General features: G+C 39.8%; 1 protein-coding gene across 1 annotated transcript in view; it reads right to left on the reverse strand.

Moving 5' to 3' along the window:
- Nucleotides 1-3,217: 3,217 nt before the first annotated feature.
- The window catches only part of LOC134611843 (myosin-1B), a 29,566-nt gene continuing 17,006 nt past the window's right edge, over nucleotides 3,218-15,777 (reverse strand). Inside the window, exons 20-38 of the mRNA XM_063456108.1 lie at nucleotides 15,416-15,671; nucleotides 15,051-15,293; nucleotides 14,689-14,865; nucleotides 14,461-14,606; nucleotides 14,168-14,258; nucleotides 13,692-14,081; nucleotides 13,188-13,314; nucleotides 12,190-12,308; nucleotides 11,444-11,640; nucleotides 9,517-9,700; nucleotides 9,089-9,254; nucleotides 7,549-7,673; nucleotides 7,035-7,343; nucleotides 6,743-6,946; nucleotides 6,381-6,506; nucleotides 6,113-6,283; nucleotides 5,710-5,814; nucleotides 5,459-5,554; nucleotides 3,218-3,492 (exon numbers count right to left, since the gene is read on the reverse strand). Of these exons, the coding sequence (XP_063312178.1) occupies nucleotides 3,340-3,492; nucleotides 5,459-5,554; nucleotides 5,710-5,814; nucleotides 6,113-6,283; nucleotides 6,381-6,506; nucleotides 6,743-6,946; nucleotides 7,035-7,343; nucleotides 7,549-7,673; nucleotides 9,089-9,254; nucleotides 9,517-9,700; nucleotides 11,444-11,640; nucleotides 12,190-12,308; nucleotides 13,188-13,314; nucleotides 13,692-14,081; nucleotides 14,168-14,258; nucleotides 14,461-14,606; nucleotides 14,689-14,865; nucleotides 15,051-15,293; nucleotides 15,416-15,671 (3,385 nt within the window). The 3' untranslated portion in view covers nucleotides 3,218-3,339. The remainder of the gene's footprint in view (nucleotides 3,493-5,458; nucleotides 5,555-5,709; nucleotides 5,815-6,112; nucleotides 6,284-6,380; nucleotides 6,507-6,742; nucleotides 6,947-7,034; nucleotides 7,344-7,548; nucleotides 7,674-9,088; nucleotides 9,255-9,516; nucleotides 9,701-11,443; nucleotides 11,641-12,189; nucleotides 12,309-13,187; nucleotides 13,315-13,691; nucleotides 14,082-14,167; nucleotides 14,259-14,460; nucleotides 14,607-14,688; nucleotides 14,866-15,050; nucleotides 15,294-15,415; nucleotides 15,672-15,777) is intronic.

The following is a 15,777-nucleotide window of genomic DNA, read 5'->3' on the forward strand; positions in this document are numbered from 1 at the left end:
CAAGTTGTGTGTGGGTGTATAACATTACTGTAATGTTGTACTGTATGTGTAGTACACGTCTCATACATGCAATGTTAGTGTAAGAGTGCTGCTATACAGACCAGGTTAGTATACAAACATTAATATGAATATTATTTAAGTGTGTACTCAATGTTACTGCTTGTGTGTATTTAAGGTCAGTTACAATGTGTGTACACCAATTATACACCCATATTCACTGTATTTGTGTTAGCATACACTGAGTGTCAGAGTGTGTACAGAATATAAAATAAGGCATTTGGAGCGGGCATCTTTAGATTGGCATATGATAACTCAAGGCATGAAGCAAAGGAACAGCTGCTTTCTGTGTTATATTCCAGACCAGCGATCTTTTAACACACTCTAATTGAGCCAAGCTCTGGTATCACCAATCAAGATGGGACATAATGAGGAGGTGAATCACCCTTGTATTTAAAGCTCTCGCAAACGGTATATTTTAGGAGGTTTCACTAAACACAAAGTAAATCTGGGTGCAGACTATGAGTAACTGTCTCGCGAGCTCAGGCATTTACAGCAAACACACACATACACACTCAGTAACATGCAGACAGTCACACACACAGACACTACGTTACAGGCATACAGTCACTAAGACACATACAGTTACAGGCAGAAAGTCACACAGACACCCCAGTTACAGGCAGACAGTCACACAGATAGACACTCAGACACACAGGCATACAGTCTCTCAGACACACATAGTTACAGGCAAACAGTCACACAGACACACGCTGTTACAGGCAGACAGTCACACACACACACAGTTAGTCACATACGCAGTGCAGTCACACACAGGCAGACAGTGACATACAGGCAGACACTGACATAAAGGTAGACAGTCACACACACACAGACTCAGTTACACACGCACAAGCAGACAATGACAAACAAACATTGAGACACGGAGAAGATTGGGACCAGATCAGACCTCACACAGATTCATCAAGAGCGACCGCATTTATTCATTACGAGCGGACGCAATTACTTTCACTTTTTATGTGAGCGACCGCAACATATTCTATCGGCAGAACGCGCTCAGCTCCGGCAGCTACAAATAAAGGAGACCCCACAAGTAGCAAGACAGCAACAGGATTTCATCTCCACTACCCTGTGCAGCTCCACAACGGGACTCCCTGGCAGTCAGCCAGCAGCACTCACTATTTGGATAGTTTGTAGCAGTAACAGCTTCAATACTCAGTGCTGCAGCAGACCTTACTCTCTTCATATTTAATGTCAGACAGGCAGTGACACACAGACAAACAGTCACACACAGGCAGACAATCACACATACAAACACAAAGACGGACAATGACACACAGACAAACCGTCACACACACATACAGGCAGACAGTGACACACAGGCAGACAGTCACACATACACACAAACAGGCAGACAGTGACACACACACACACATAGGCAGACAGTCACACACACACAGTGACACACAGAGAAACAGTCACACACAGGCAGACAGTGACACACAGGCAGACATTCACAAACACACACACAGTTACCTCTTTCCATTGTGGGCTGGTAGGGGGGAGTGGAGGTAGTGCAGTTCCTGTGCAGCAGTCAGGGCTGCCATGAGGGGAAGACAACCATGACGGTTTTCATGGGCCTGGCGGCCCTGTGGGACCCAGCGATCTGGGCCCCACGTGTAGCAGTGGAACTGCCGCCGGTGCAGCTGCACTGGGGCCTGCTCGCTGACAGGGCCCATCGGGCCCTTTAAAAAATTGCAGCTGCAAGAAGTGCTGGGAGGAAGTGATGGCAAGTCACTTCCTCCCAGCTCCCTCTGCGCGGGAGGGAGAGAGCCAGGCCATAAGGAGTGGAGAGCCAGGCAGCGAGGAGGGGAGAGCCAGCCGACTCCCATCAGCCTCAGTCACCCTCCTGCAAAGAAAAGGTAAGAAACAGGAGGGTGGCTGAAAAATAAGCTGTGTATGCCAGTATGTATGTATGTGTGTGTATGTATGTATGTGTATGTATGTATGTATGTCAGTATGTATGTGTAGGTATGTGTGTATGTATGTGTAAGTATGCCAGTATGTATGTATGTATGTCAGTATGTATGTGTATGTATGCCAGTATGTATGTGTCAGTATGTATGTATGTATGTCTGTCAGTGTGTATGTCAGTATGTGTATGTATATGTGTATGTGTATGTATGTCACTATGTATGTATGTCTGTATGCCAGTATGTATGTCCTTATCCTTGTCTGTATGTATGTTAGTATGTGTCTGTGTGTCACTATGTATGTCTGTGTGTCTGTGTCTGTTTCAGTATGTGTCTGTTAGTATGTATATGTGTGTATCTTTGTGTGTGTATCTGTGTCTTTTTTTGTATCAGTGTTTGTGTCTGTGCGTGTGTGTATTACTGTGGGCGGGGTTTGGAGGCAGGCCCTGGGGCTGGATTTGGGGGCGGTCTTGGAGGCGGGCCACTGGGGCCCAGACTTTGAGCAGTATTAGGGGCCCCACAATTTCTAATGGCAGCCCTGGCAGCATTTACCAGCCATCAAATAATGGGCGCTTTAAGCTCCGCCCCACTGCAATTGTAGCCCTGCCTCTGCATCTTCTCAAGCTCTGCCCCCCACCACTCTGCAAGCTCCGCCCCTGCTGCCTTTTCTTTTATAGTCCTGGGTGGAGAATAATGAAATCCTCCACCCTGGTACCTGCTTTAGCTCCCCCAGCACTCCTGTGACCCAGCCATGTGTGAGCTGTGTCAGCCACGCGGCGCCCTGTGCGACCGCACAGCTCGCACCCCCCCAAAGCCGGCCCTGTTTGTGGCACAGTATTATATGAACTGTAAATGGGCACCTCAGTGTTTTTCTTACTCCGAAGCACATCTTTATCCTTGAACTTCAGCTGGCTTCGAGCAACAGAAATTCCTAATTGTCCAGTAACCATAAGGACTTCACTTATGCTATTCCCAGAATTCACAATGTTCTACAAATAAATGAGTGTGCAAGTCTGCACTGAAAACGATCCATCTTTTGTGAATACATTTTTATCAATCTTTTGTGAATACATTTAAAAAGTTTTAAAATACTGCTGTGGCGCACAGTACAAGAAAGACTATTACTTTGAACTTATATGTAAAGAATATAATTTTGAATAAATTCAAGTAATGTATTTCTGATATATAATGTATTTAATTGTAGCAAAGAAAAAATGAGCAATACGTGGGTTTTTGCAAAGGTCTAGAATATTTATTGCTAGAAACTTAAGACATATCTAAATACAGTAAAGTGAATGAGTTCACACATTTTGTGCAGCTCTTCAATCACTCCCAGCTCCATGCTCTTTTATTCCTCACTTTTTGCAATCTTGGTGACTTCTCGTGTTTTAGCACGGAGCTTGTTGACTTGGGACTCTGCAATGTCAGCCCGTTCCTCAGCTTCTTCAAGCTCGTGTTGAACTTTGCGAAATTTGGTCAAATTCGTGTTGGATTGCTCCTCCTAAAAAAAAAAAAAAAAATAAAGAGAGAATTTCCAGGTGAGATATCTTAAATTAAAGGGACACTATAGTCACCTGAACAACTTTAGCTTAATGAAGCAGTTTTGGTGTATATAACATGCCCCTGCAGCCTCACTGCTCAATCCTCTGCCATTTAGGAGTTAAATCCCTTTGTTTATGAACCCTAGTCACACCTCCCTGCATGTGACTTGCACAGCCTTCCATAAACACTTCCTGTAAAGAGAGCCCTATTTAGGCTTTCTTTATTGCAAGTTCTGTTTAATTAAGATTTTCTTATCCCCTGCTATGTTAATAGCTTGCTAGACCCTGCAAGAGCCCCCTGTATGTGATTAAAGTTCAATTTAGAGATTGAGATACAATTATTTAAGGTAAATTACATCTGTTTGAAAGTGAAACCAGTTTGTTTTTTCATGCAGGCTCTGTCAATCATAGCCAGGGGAGGTGTGGCTAGGGCTGCATAAACAGAAACAACGTGATTTAACTCCTAAATGACAGTGAATTGAGCAGTGAAATTGCAGGGGAAGGATCTATACACTAAAACTGCTTTATTTAGCTAAAGTAATTTAGGTGACTATAGTGTTCCTTTAAGTCCAAATTTCAAAAAATTCACTTGGAATTCATATTCATGAGGAAGGAGTTTGGGATTTGTGCACTCCACAAAACATCCAATTTTATTTTAACAATTTGAGAGTCAACATTGTTCCATGTAAAGTGAGTTTTCAGGAACACTACAGTGTTAGAAATGCAAACATGTATTCCAAACACTATAGTGCTGGAGTAGCAGTTTAGGTCACCAGCCCCCCTCAGAGTGGAATTAAAAGGTGTTTAAACTTACCTTTGCTCCATCGCAGTGCTGGTCTCACTGCAGCTGGCTCCGCCTCCATGGCTGAGATCATCAATCTTGATAATCTTAGCCAATCCAATGCTTTCCCACAGGAAAGCATTGTAAGGCTATTGCGCATGTGCAGCAAAACGCTGTGTTGTGCCAATCGGAATCTTCTCATGCATTTAATCAGTACATCTTAATGGGGAGCGTTCAGTGTCTCCATGCAAAACGTGTGAACACTGAACCTAGGTGCTGCTCACAGTGCAGCACTGACCCAGGAAGCACCTCTAGTAGTGGCCGTCTGAGTTCTCTGAAAAGGCAGCATTTACATTAAAAAAGCTTACAGGGACACACTATAGACACCAGAAAAACTACATTAAGCTGTAGTGGTTCTGGTGACTGTCATGTCGCTTTAATACATGAATATCATTGTATGTTTGCATCTCAAATATGTCATGTGTCTCAATTTATACTGTGATTGTTTTGTTTATAAAATCTCTATTTTAAAAGATAACACACGTTTATTTACTAAACTCCACGTTTTAGTGAATACAATCCAAATGGCAAAACTATAGTCACAGCTTGGCTAGTTTAGCCTGAATTTTGTCATTTTGATTTCATTTTCTTATTTTGTTTTTTTGATAAATAACCCAGTTTGAGATCATTAACTGGAGATCTTGCAGCCATTCTGTTTGCAACCTACCGAAGGTGTCAGACAACATAAAGCATCAAACATCTAATTTGGCTTTCCTGCGGAGACAGTAAATACTCCAGGGGAACAAACAAGTTCTGTGTGATGCAGGAGTTTGCACCACAAGTAGTATTGAAGATATAGTAAACACGTTCTGTAGATATAGCTGTAGAAACGTTGCAAAATACGTTCTACCTTGCAATGGTATTCTTCTAGAATATATTTATATATCATATGTAGGAGGGCATATCTAATATCTAACTGACTAGAATAGATCTGAGGTTTCTATGAAATGGCGGTACTTCCCATTTTTTTATTTAAAAAAAACACAAAACTTTCGTGATAGCCTATGACTTGCGTTCATTATTAGTTCTTTTTAAACATAAAGGATGAATATTATATTCTATCATAGAACTAAGATGTTACTTACAATCTCCTCTGTCTGCCTCTTGTAGGCCTTTACTTTCAGTTGGAGTTTGTCAACCAGATCTTGAAGCCTCATAATATTCTTCTTGTCTTCCTCAGACTATAGATATAAAAGAAAAGATATGGATAGTTAATTGAAGCTAATTAGTGATTAAGCATTGTTGTTTTGCAACATTGCTCCACGATGCCCATCTCCAAACTGAACACCAAGACATCGATAATTACACTATGGTGATAGAAAACACAGGTTCGTACCTGGTATGTTAGTTCTTTAACTCTCCTTTCATATTTACGGACACCTTTGATAGCTTCAGAGCTGCGTTTTTGTTCAGACTCCACTTCATTTTCAAGTTCCCGCACCTGAAGGAAATATAATACTTAATGTAAAATATTTTTTAAAAATCCATATCTGCTCAGTCGTACAGAACCACTTCTATATTAGGCAAAGCAAATAGATTTAAATAAAGTAATGTGTTGGGGAACGATGATGCAAGATAGACTTCAAAACTGCCATCTTGGCAATGGGAAGTTTTTATAGGAAAAGAAAGTTGGATTTGATTGAGCGACATTCTATTTAGAACTTGTTTGCCGCTTTCAATTTCTATAGATTGTTATTTAGAATTAAGGCCACTGATAGATTGGAGGACGTAATGCTCACCCTAGCCTCCAGTTTCTGGATCTGCTTCTTTCCACCTTTGAGTGCCAGCTGCTCAGCCTCATCCAGACGATGCTGGAGATCCTTTACTGTCTGGTCCAGGTTCTTCTTCATTCTCTCAAGGTGAGCGCTAGTGTCCTGTTCCTTCTTTAATTCCTCAGCCATCATGGCAGCCTGGAGATTTATAGTATAAACATTTTACACCATTGATATTTTGATGCAGCTATGAATAACAAAGATGTGTATATGTACTCAAAATACAGGAACTCACGTCTGTGATGGCCTTCTTTGCTTTCTCTTCTGCATTGCGAGCTTCTTGTACAGATTCTTCCACCTCTGATTGTAGTTGAGCGAGGTCGGTTTCCAACTTCTTCTTGGTGTTTATCAAACTTGTGTTCTGTTTGTGAATACATGTATGTTAAATACACAACCAAAGTTAAAAGCCCAAAACCATCTGTAAAATGCTAAGATCGTAAATGAAGCTACAATAAGCCTTGAAGAGCCTTCTTACCACGTCTGATATATTGAAAACTAGGGCAGTGAGTCTTCTATTTGCCTATATAAATTGCCCGATAATATTAACCTTCACTTATACTAAGAAAAATACCTTATATTACGTATCTGAAAAATTACCTGTGAGTGAAGAAGTTGGACCCGCTCACTGGCATCAAGAAGTTCTTGCTCAGCCACCTTTCTGCTTCTTTCTGTTTGCTCCAGAGCTGCTCTTATTTCCTCTATCTCAGCCTGCATAAGATTAGATCTTCGCTCAACCATGGCCAGTTGTTCCTTCAGATCTTCTTGAGATCTGAGGGAATCATCCAGATGAATTTGGGCATCCTGTAGAAGAATTTAACAGCATAGTCTGTACAATGCTCATCAACTACTCAACCATGACCGGACACAGAAAGAGTCTGTAGATAGATACCTTAAGCAGACCCTGGACATTTCTCAGTTGTTTCTGTGACTCTGCAGCTTGGCGATTGGCGTGACTCAGCTGGATCTCCATTTCATTCAGATCGCCTTCCATTTTCTTCTTCAGTCTGAGGGCATCATTCCTGCTCCGGATTTCTGCATCCAACGAGCTCTGCATGGACTCCACGATTCTGATGTGGTTTCTCTTCAGTTGGTCAATTTCTTCATCCTTCTCTGCGATCTTCCGGTCAATTTCTGATTTCACCTGTGTAAGCTCCAGTTGTATCCTTAGAATCTTCCCTTCTTCATGTTCAAGAGAGGCCTAGGTGTTGAAGAAACCCAACATCACCAAGTTAAATAAGACTTGAAGGCATCTAAAACATTTCAGTTAAATTAGTGCACTAGTAATGAAAATTAATTTAAATGAAAACTATCCAGCCTGGCAAGAGTCTAGTAAATAGCCACTCTCTAAAATTTCTTGTTTAAGGGATGAAATTCCTAATAATCATAATTCAATAAAGGAATACCTCTGCTTCTTCAAGAGCGGACTGGATTTCGGATTTCTCTTGCTCAATCGATTTCTTGGCTTTTTCCACTTCATGTAGAATCTTTGCGTTTTCAGAGACTTGTTCAGTCAGATCAACAATCTCCTCTATTAATCAAAAGAGAATTTTAATTCAAGCTGCAAAATGTTTAGGTTTTCTTTTGTATGTAGAGCTGACTGATAGGGTTAATTAGAGCATAAATTGTTAGGAATTCAATGTGAAATTTAAACTTGAAGTCAACATAGCCATACTGAGCATGACAGAGACCTTAGTTTAGGTGAAACATTGCTCTGTTGCATTTTTGTATCCGATAAACCTGCTTTATTTTTGAACCCTATGAGTGCCTAAAGCCTTTTCTTGGATATAAAATATACTAAGGATTTCCTGGTCCTACTTCAGTAAGCACCCTGTGGTCTTTAGGAATTGAGTGTGGTCCCTCCTCTCTTTTGTGGTAACATAGACAAAATGAAAACCTAATTGACTGAGACTTTTCCTGTTCGGCCATTTTAAAAATTCACTTTAAATTCTTATTGAATTCCTTATAATTCTTTTTTTTTTTTTTTTTTAAATCATATTTTATTGAGATGTTTTTGTTTTCAAGAGGAAATAGAGAGTAGGAGGAGCATGCAGGCTCCGAAAAGGTGAATCAACATTTCCACATTTTACATATATTTTCGAATGAAATCTGCTGTTAAACTTGGAGTGTTTTATTTAAAGGGTTAAACGTCAGCATAACCATGCTGATCATAATACAATTGAAGATGCCCCTGGTTGCGTAAGCATCAGTTGTGAGCTGCGACCACCATGTGGTCAGCTCTTCTCAGGATTCACATATATCTTAAATCGCCCCCACTTAATGTAGGATCAGTGGGTTCGGTGTCTACAACGCTGGTAATTACCCAACCCTCTATAGTGGGTGTTTAAGGCTGCGGATACGAATTCCTTATAATTCACACTTTAGTGACTAACAAAGTACATTTGTCATTTACATAAATATTGTTTTTGGAAACGTCTATTATTTTAATTCCTAGGTGATCAAAGTTTAATAGGACGCAATGTAAAAATTCAGCGTAGTTATATATCTTATAATGGAAATCACAACTAGAACTATCCTTGCACACTAATTTTAAAAACTTCCTTTACTGCAGGAGCCTCCTGGGTGTGATTAAAATTCAACTTACAGAGCAGTAGATAAAAACTTCTAAAGCAAGCTAACATCTTATTGAAAATGAAACCATTTTGTATTCATGCAGGCTGTGTTAGTCACAACCAGGGGAGGTGTGGCTAGGGCTGCAAAGACAGAAACAAAGGTGATTTAACTCCTAAATTGCAGAGGATTGAGCAGTGAGACTTCAGAGGCATGATCTACACACCAACACTGCTTCATTAAACTAAAATTTGTATTGGTGACTATAGTGTCCCTTTAAGTAACTTGTGGACAAATGTACCACCAAAGTGTCCATATACTAAAGCATGGTGTCAGATCTACCAGTATTTGTTTGACACATAGCGTAACACTTACGTTGCAGATTCTTATTCTCGCGTTTGATGGTTTCAAGCTGATCCATAGACTCCTCATAGGCATTCTTCATCTTGAATAAATCAGTGCTGAGCGACCGGCTTTCTTTTAATGAAGACTCTAGCTCAGCATGTGCCTCCTCGTATTTCTGTTTCCATTCAGCCAGTATCTGAAACAGTCAGGTAAATCTTCTCAACCTCTATGCCAAAGATGAAAAAGTGTATGATGCTTGCCCTCATGGTAAGTTAACGTTATACCAAAACGGAAACTGGGTCATGTTCCATGTCATACCAAATTGAGTTCTATCTAATTAGCAGTATACCAGATATTTATTTACAATTTTTTTGTTTTTTAAATAAATGTAAGACCTCAATGTTTTATTTAATTTCAATTCTGTAGGAAGGTCAAACATGGCATTTCTGTGCTCGCACCTTGTCAAAGTTCTTCTGCTTTTTATCAAGAGCAGCACAAGCACTGTTAGACCTTTCCACATCCACCATGAGGTCCTCGACTTCATTCTGCAGCCGGATTTTAGTCTTCTCAAGTGAAGCACATTTGGAATTAACTGCCTCAATTTGCTCCTCTGCATCTTGCAAACGCTGAGCAAGTTTCTTCCTGTTGAAGGTTAAACATATAAAGCACATGTAAAATACATTAAATATGTGTGGTTACATAATGCAGAAAGAGGTCCAAGCACTTAAAAAAAGACATTTAAAAAAAGAAAAAGAAAAAATAGCAAGAAGTAAGTTCCAACCATCCATTTCTGCTAGCTTTGCTAGATTAATAAGAATATTCTATATGTTTGTTCTTTTGGTTGGGGGTTCAATGGAGGGCAATGTTAAGAGAGACAACCAAGGTTTTGAGATCTCCGGCTTCCATAGGTAAAAAGAAGAATTCAATAAAACCCCAATTAAAATAATTGCTCAATAAGTCACATCTCACGCAATAAGATACAATGGAGAAAGTTATTGGTGATACCACTAACTCCTACACAAACTGCTGCAAGAGCCTGACGATGGGGCACATTCAGACCAAACATGGTGTTGGTCTACATAAGAGAATAATTCACACCTGGGTATTTGTGAAGATTTTAGACTGTGTGAAACAGATTAAAAATAATGTTTAGCTTTTATACACTGGCACTGTCATGACACACTTGCCTATCCTAAATAGATTCCTCTTCTTCCCCTCTCTCTCAATCAGCTCTTCTTTTTTTTAAATTTTTGATATTCTTCACCCCCAATACAATAGAAAATAGGGACAATTTTGTCTCCTGTAATATTCCTACACTTGGCAATGCTTAAACAAGCTCCACTGCCTTTATCAAGCAAATATTCCCAAAATGCTTACCCGTCCGCTGTGTCCATTGACTGTAATATTGACATGCGCAGGCATATGAACAGGGGCAAATCATGGGCAAAAGAAGGCAAGGATGTTTTGTCATTGCCAGGATCTTTAAGATGGCGGTGTACTGGTGTAACGTTCACTAGGGAACCCTAACACGCGGACAGGCTAGAGTAGAGAGAATTGTAATACCGATCCTTAGAATGGTCGGGTTATGCAAAAAGGGATAGTCAAAACATGAGCCGAGGTCAAGGGAAACAGAGAGATGGAATAACGAGAGACAAAGCCAAATATCAGTAACTAGGAAACCTAAATAAGTGCACCGCTCAATGGTAAACCAAAGACCACAACAGGGCAGTGAGGCAAGGGACAGGTTAGCTTATATACACACAGGGTGTGTCTGATTGGCTAATCTCCAATTAGTGTTAACCACAACATGTGGGAGGAGTTTCTTCCCTCACTTGTGGTCTCTGAGGTCACTGTGTGCCGGGTCACATGACCAGGTGCACCACACATTTAAGGAAGCTGCTCTGGAGCGTGCAGCATCAGAAATACTGCCAGTCTGGAGACCGGGACCAGATGACGCTGCTCGCTGTGGTGAGGTAAGCAAGGTCGCTGCATGCGGCGCAGGGGCAGGGGACCTGGCAATCGGAGGACATCCAGCTCCACAAACATAGGAGAAACCTACAGTAGAAAAAGGGGATGTGAGCTATTTTATACACATGGAGGGGACACTGAGGACTGAACCACTTTAAGTGGATCATTTGTTCTTAAACCTGCTCTTGCTTTTTGCTCCCAATGGCCTTAAGTTGTATGGGAAATCAAAATCTGTTTCACTATCGATATCAGCAAAACATGGAATGTTTTAGTTTGAAAATAATTATGATAAACTGAGTGGAAGTCTGTTCTATGTGATCCTTCACTGCATTAGGGCCACAAGTCCTTTTAAAGTCAGAGTAGTGAAGGAGCCATAGACCATTCTGGCAGATGTGACATTTTGTAAAATTCTCATACTTGGCTTCCTCCAGTTCTTCTGTGCGCTGAATCGCGTCGGTCTCATATTTCGTTCTCCATTGAGCAACTTCCCCGTTGGCTTTGGACAGGGCTCTTTGCAGCTCACCCTTGGCTTCTTGTTCCTCTTCAAATTGTTCTCTGAGAAGGTCACAGTCATGTCGGGAAGATTGCAAGGAATGAGCAAGGGCATTCTTGGCCTGTGAGAAAAAAAAACAATAGAAAAATGTAGATAAAGTCCATACAACTTAAGGTTTTGCTGGTATCCAGAGTTAACTATATTGTATCTAGTGTTTTGTTGGCAATGATGTATTAGTTATAAAAGGATAGCAAATTAGTGCTACAATATCCCAATTATTGCATAATAGCAGCGAAGTTCAAATCATCTCCTTGCATTATTGAAAATTTTATTTTAGATCACCGGCCCCAAACTGGCTCTTTAAACATAGCCCCAGACCATACCTGAAATTTACAATTTAAATTTTTAATTCAAGAAATATAGCTAACTAAAACATAAATATACCGATATATAATTTACTTTACATACATACCAGGCATCAAAGTTATATTGGAAAGTAAAATATAACAGAGTGATTTGTGACTGCTGCTATGAAGTATAAAAAGTCACTGGTCGTCATTAAGAAACCCATTGATTACTTTTGGACTCTCTTACCACCCAAACAGATGTGGAGAACATCACAAAATTGGTACTGGTAAATGTCAATATATATATATATATAACTATGTACCTTAGTCTCTTCTTCCAGTTGCCTTTTCAACTCTTCAATCTGTTGAGTGAATGCCTGCTTTCCACGTGATAGCTGAGAGATCAAGGCCTCCCTTTCTTCCAGCTGCCTCGAGAACTCACCTGCATGAATACAATTTCATGTGATTTTAATGAAAATGGATGAATCATCATACGCATATTCCACAAAAATAAGTAAATATATATATATATATATATATATATATATATATATATATAAAAATTTCAAATGCCGGCACTCCAGTAGAACTTAGGTGGTGGGCCCGGTGCTTGTCCGCAGAAATATACAAAGATAGGAAAATGATAGCACTCCAAGGACTATTATAGAATAAATGGTAAAACTTAACTTGTATTCAGGTTGTTTGCTGGTAAAAGATCTGTCAGTTGTCTGCCCTTCAATCTCTGATGTAAACCCTGTGGCTTTACATTAAAGAGTTAATCCAAGCACCTTCACTACTTAAGTGAGTCAAAGTGGTCATGGTACCTGGAGTCTGTACATGCAGTGTTTAGCTATGAAACGCTGAAAATACAGAGATTAGCCCTTCTGCTGCTGGACGTGTAACTTCACCTATGTCAGCGTAATTTGGGGGTTATTATTCAGAGTTCTGAGCTGGGTAATATCTATTCTGGGCTCAGCATGCTGGAGGAATAGCCGCTCCCCCCGTGCCTGTACTCCCTGACCTCCCTATCACGAAGAGGGGTTACATCAGCGAGGGATCTGGCTTCAAGGAGAGCCTTGGAACAGAGGTAGATTTTATCTACTTTTTTTAAAAAAAATTTAAGATTCAGGGGCAGACCCTGCCATGTTTTATGAAAACACTGGGTTTTGATTGGAGTAACCCTTTAACCCCTTAAGGACAGACGACGGATATATTCCGTCATGATTCCCTTTTATTCCAGAAGTTGTGTCATTAAGGGGTTAAGGATGTCATTTTAAATGGTGTATAAAAGAAAAAAGAGAGACAAAAAGCAAGAATTTACCATTCTCTGTTTGCAGACGTGCTTTTTGAGCACTGATATCGTTAATGTGGCGTTGATGTTCCTCTTCTTTTGTCTTTATTTCACTAAGCTGGTCTTCCAGGGTGCGGCAAATCTTTTCAAAATTGGCCTGGATTTGACAGGATAGTACGCCATTAACAAGAGTTTACCCGTTGAAAAACATTGATTTAAACAATGAAAACTTAACACAACACAGCAAATCGTAATCCATTCAAATTTTGCGGGTAATGCAAAACATTGTGGAGAATTTACAACAGAGCTACAAAATGTAGGGCAGAACAACGAGAATGAAACATTTATGCTGCAAAATGTTTTCTTTCAACTATGTTGGCCAGAATATTGGCAGTTTGGTATTTACAGAATTGATTTTTCAGTTTATTGACAAAACTTGGTCTTTCATTATTCTAACTAGTCAAATAAATATTCGTTCACTGAAATACAGTATTTATCTTAACTTTAAGTATATAAGAATTTGCCAAACATTACCTTTGCTTTTGATACAGTTTCCAAATTACTGGCTAGATCATCAATCTCCATTTTGAACTCGCTCTTCTCTTTCTCCAGTTTTTGCTTCACACGTTGAAGGTTATCAATTTGTTCTCCAAGTTCGGCTGTACTGTCAGCATGCTTCTTTCGGAGAGCTGCGGCTGTGGCCTCATGCTGTAGGGTGGACTCTTCTAGGTCACGTCTCATCTTCTGGAATTCTGCTTCACGCTTCTTGTTCATCTCAATTTGAGCAGAGGTGGCCCCACCGGCTTCTTCCAGACGCTCACTGATCTCCTCAAGCTCCCTGGAATGGTCAGATCTTGCCTTCTCTGCTTTGGCTCTTGCTGCCCTTTCCGCCTCAATTTCTTCTTCCAGCTCCTCAATGCGGGCCTTGTTTTTATGCAAGAAAAAGAACACTTAGGAAAACATATTTCCAAGTAAAATAATAGAAAACAGTAAGTGATCGGAATCCTCACCTGCAATTCTTTAATCTTTTTCTGAAGTTGAGCACCAAGAACTTGTTCATCTTCAATTCTGCTCAATAACTGGCTCATTTCAAAATCTTTTCTGTTTGGAAAGTGGAGTATGTCAATCAGCTGAACAAAGACATAGATCAATCTAATAGTCGTATTCCTACAAATAAATCCCTTAAATATTGATAAAAGATTTGAATTCATACTTGTGTCTACAAATGAACCCCTTAAATATCAGGAATAAGGATTTGATAGTCACATTTTCAAAATGTAATGTTAATTAGAACAATACCTACTTTTTTATTCTCTCATCCATATTCTGTCTATCATTTTCTATATCCATAATGGTTTCCTGGGCTAGTTTGAGATCACCCTCAAGTTTTCTTTTAGATCTTTCAAGATCCATGCGCAGTTTCTTTTCTTGTTCCAGAGACCCCTCAAGCTAAATAAGATAACATACATGGTCAATCTGACATACATAGATGCTTGTATCTGTGTGTGATCCACAACAATCCACAACTCACATCATCAACTTGTTGTTCAAGCTTTGTCTTGGCTTTGGTCAGTGTATTGACTTTGTCCTCTTCTGCCTGTAGATCATCCAGAGTTTGCTGATGGGCTTCTTGAAGAGCTTTTTTCTCCTTTGTAAGTTTAGCAATGTTTTCATCAAGAACAGCCATCTCTTCTGTAAGGTTCTTCACCTTTTGAGCAAATCAAACAAAAGTAATGTTTAAAATAATTGTATATCCATTTTTTGTCGCCAATGAGCAGTTAGATTTCAGTTTCAATGTTTAGAGTCTACATTTTCTTTAATCAATCGTACATGCCACATGGCATTCAGTTTAAAAAAAAGTAAAAGAGAATTAAATATTCAAGTATTACTTACTTTGTTTTCTGTGGCATGTTTCTCTTTCTCCACCTTGGCCAGTGTTAGCTCTAGATCATCGATATCTTTCTTCAGTTCAGTACACTCATCCTCCAGTTTTCTCTTCTTGGCCGTCAGTTCAGCATTTGACTCTTCCTCATCTTCCAGCCTTTCATTGAGCTCTTTGATCTTGGCTTCCAATTGGATCTTGGTTTTAATCAACTGATCGCACCTTTCCTCTGCATCATTTAGATTTTCAGATTCCTGGAAAGGAATACATCAATGGGAAAATACAATCTATTATGCAACCATCATTAACATTCTACATTTGCTGAGAATCATCCCTGGTATAAATTAAAGTTTTAAAATTTAGAGAGGACACTCACAGACTGGACTTGAAGTTGTAGGTCATTCTTTTCCTGGATAATTTTAACCATTTTTTCCTCCAGTTCTTTTCTTTTGGCTTCTGACTTCGTCAGACTTTCCTTCGTCTTCGCAAACTCTTCCTTCATGTTGGCCATTTCCTTCTCGGATTCCGCGCTCTTCAGAAGAGGCTTGATCTTGAAGAACAGCTTCATCCATGGCCAATGTTTGACGTTCATGAATGAGCGGATGTTGTATTGAATGCAGAAGACGGACTCCCTGGAGAAATTATGCACAAAATCTACTTAAGATATTGTGGGTTAGCCTAACTTAAATACAATGGGAATTATTCCCGAATTTTGTCTAGGATATATTATTGTAATAT

This window comes from Pelobates fuscus, chromosome 5 (assembly GCF_036172605.1).
Source record: "Pelobates fuscus isolate aPelFus1 chromosome 5, aPelFus1.pri, whole genome shotgun sequence".
In the NCBI taxonomy this organism is placed as follows: domain Eukaryota; kingdom Metazoa; phylum Chordata; class Amphibia; order Anura; family Pelobatidae; genus Pelobates; species Pelobates fuscus.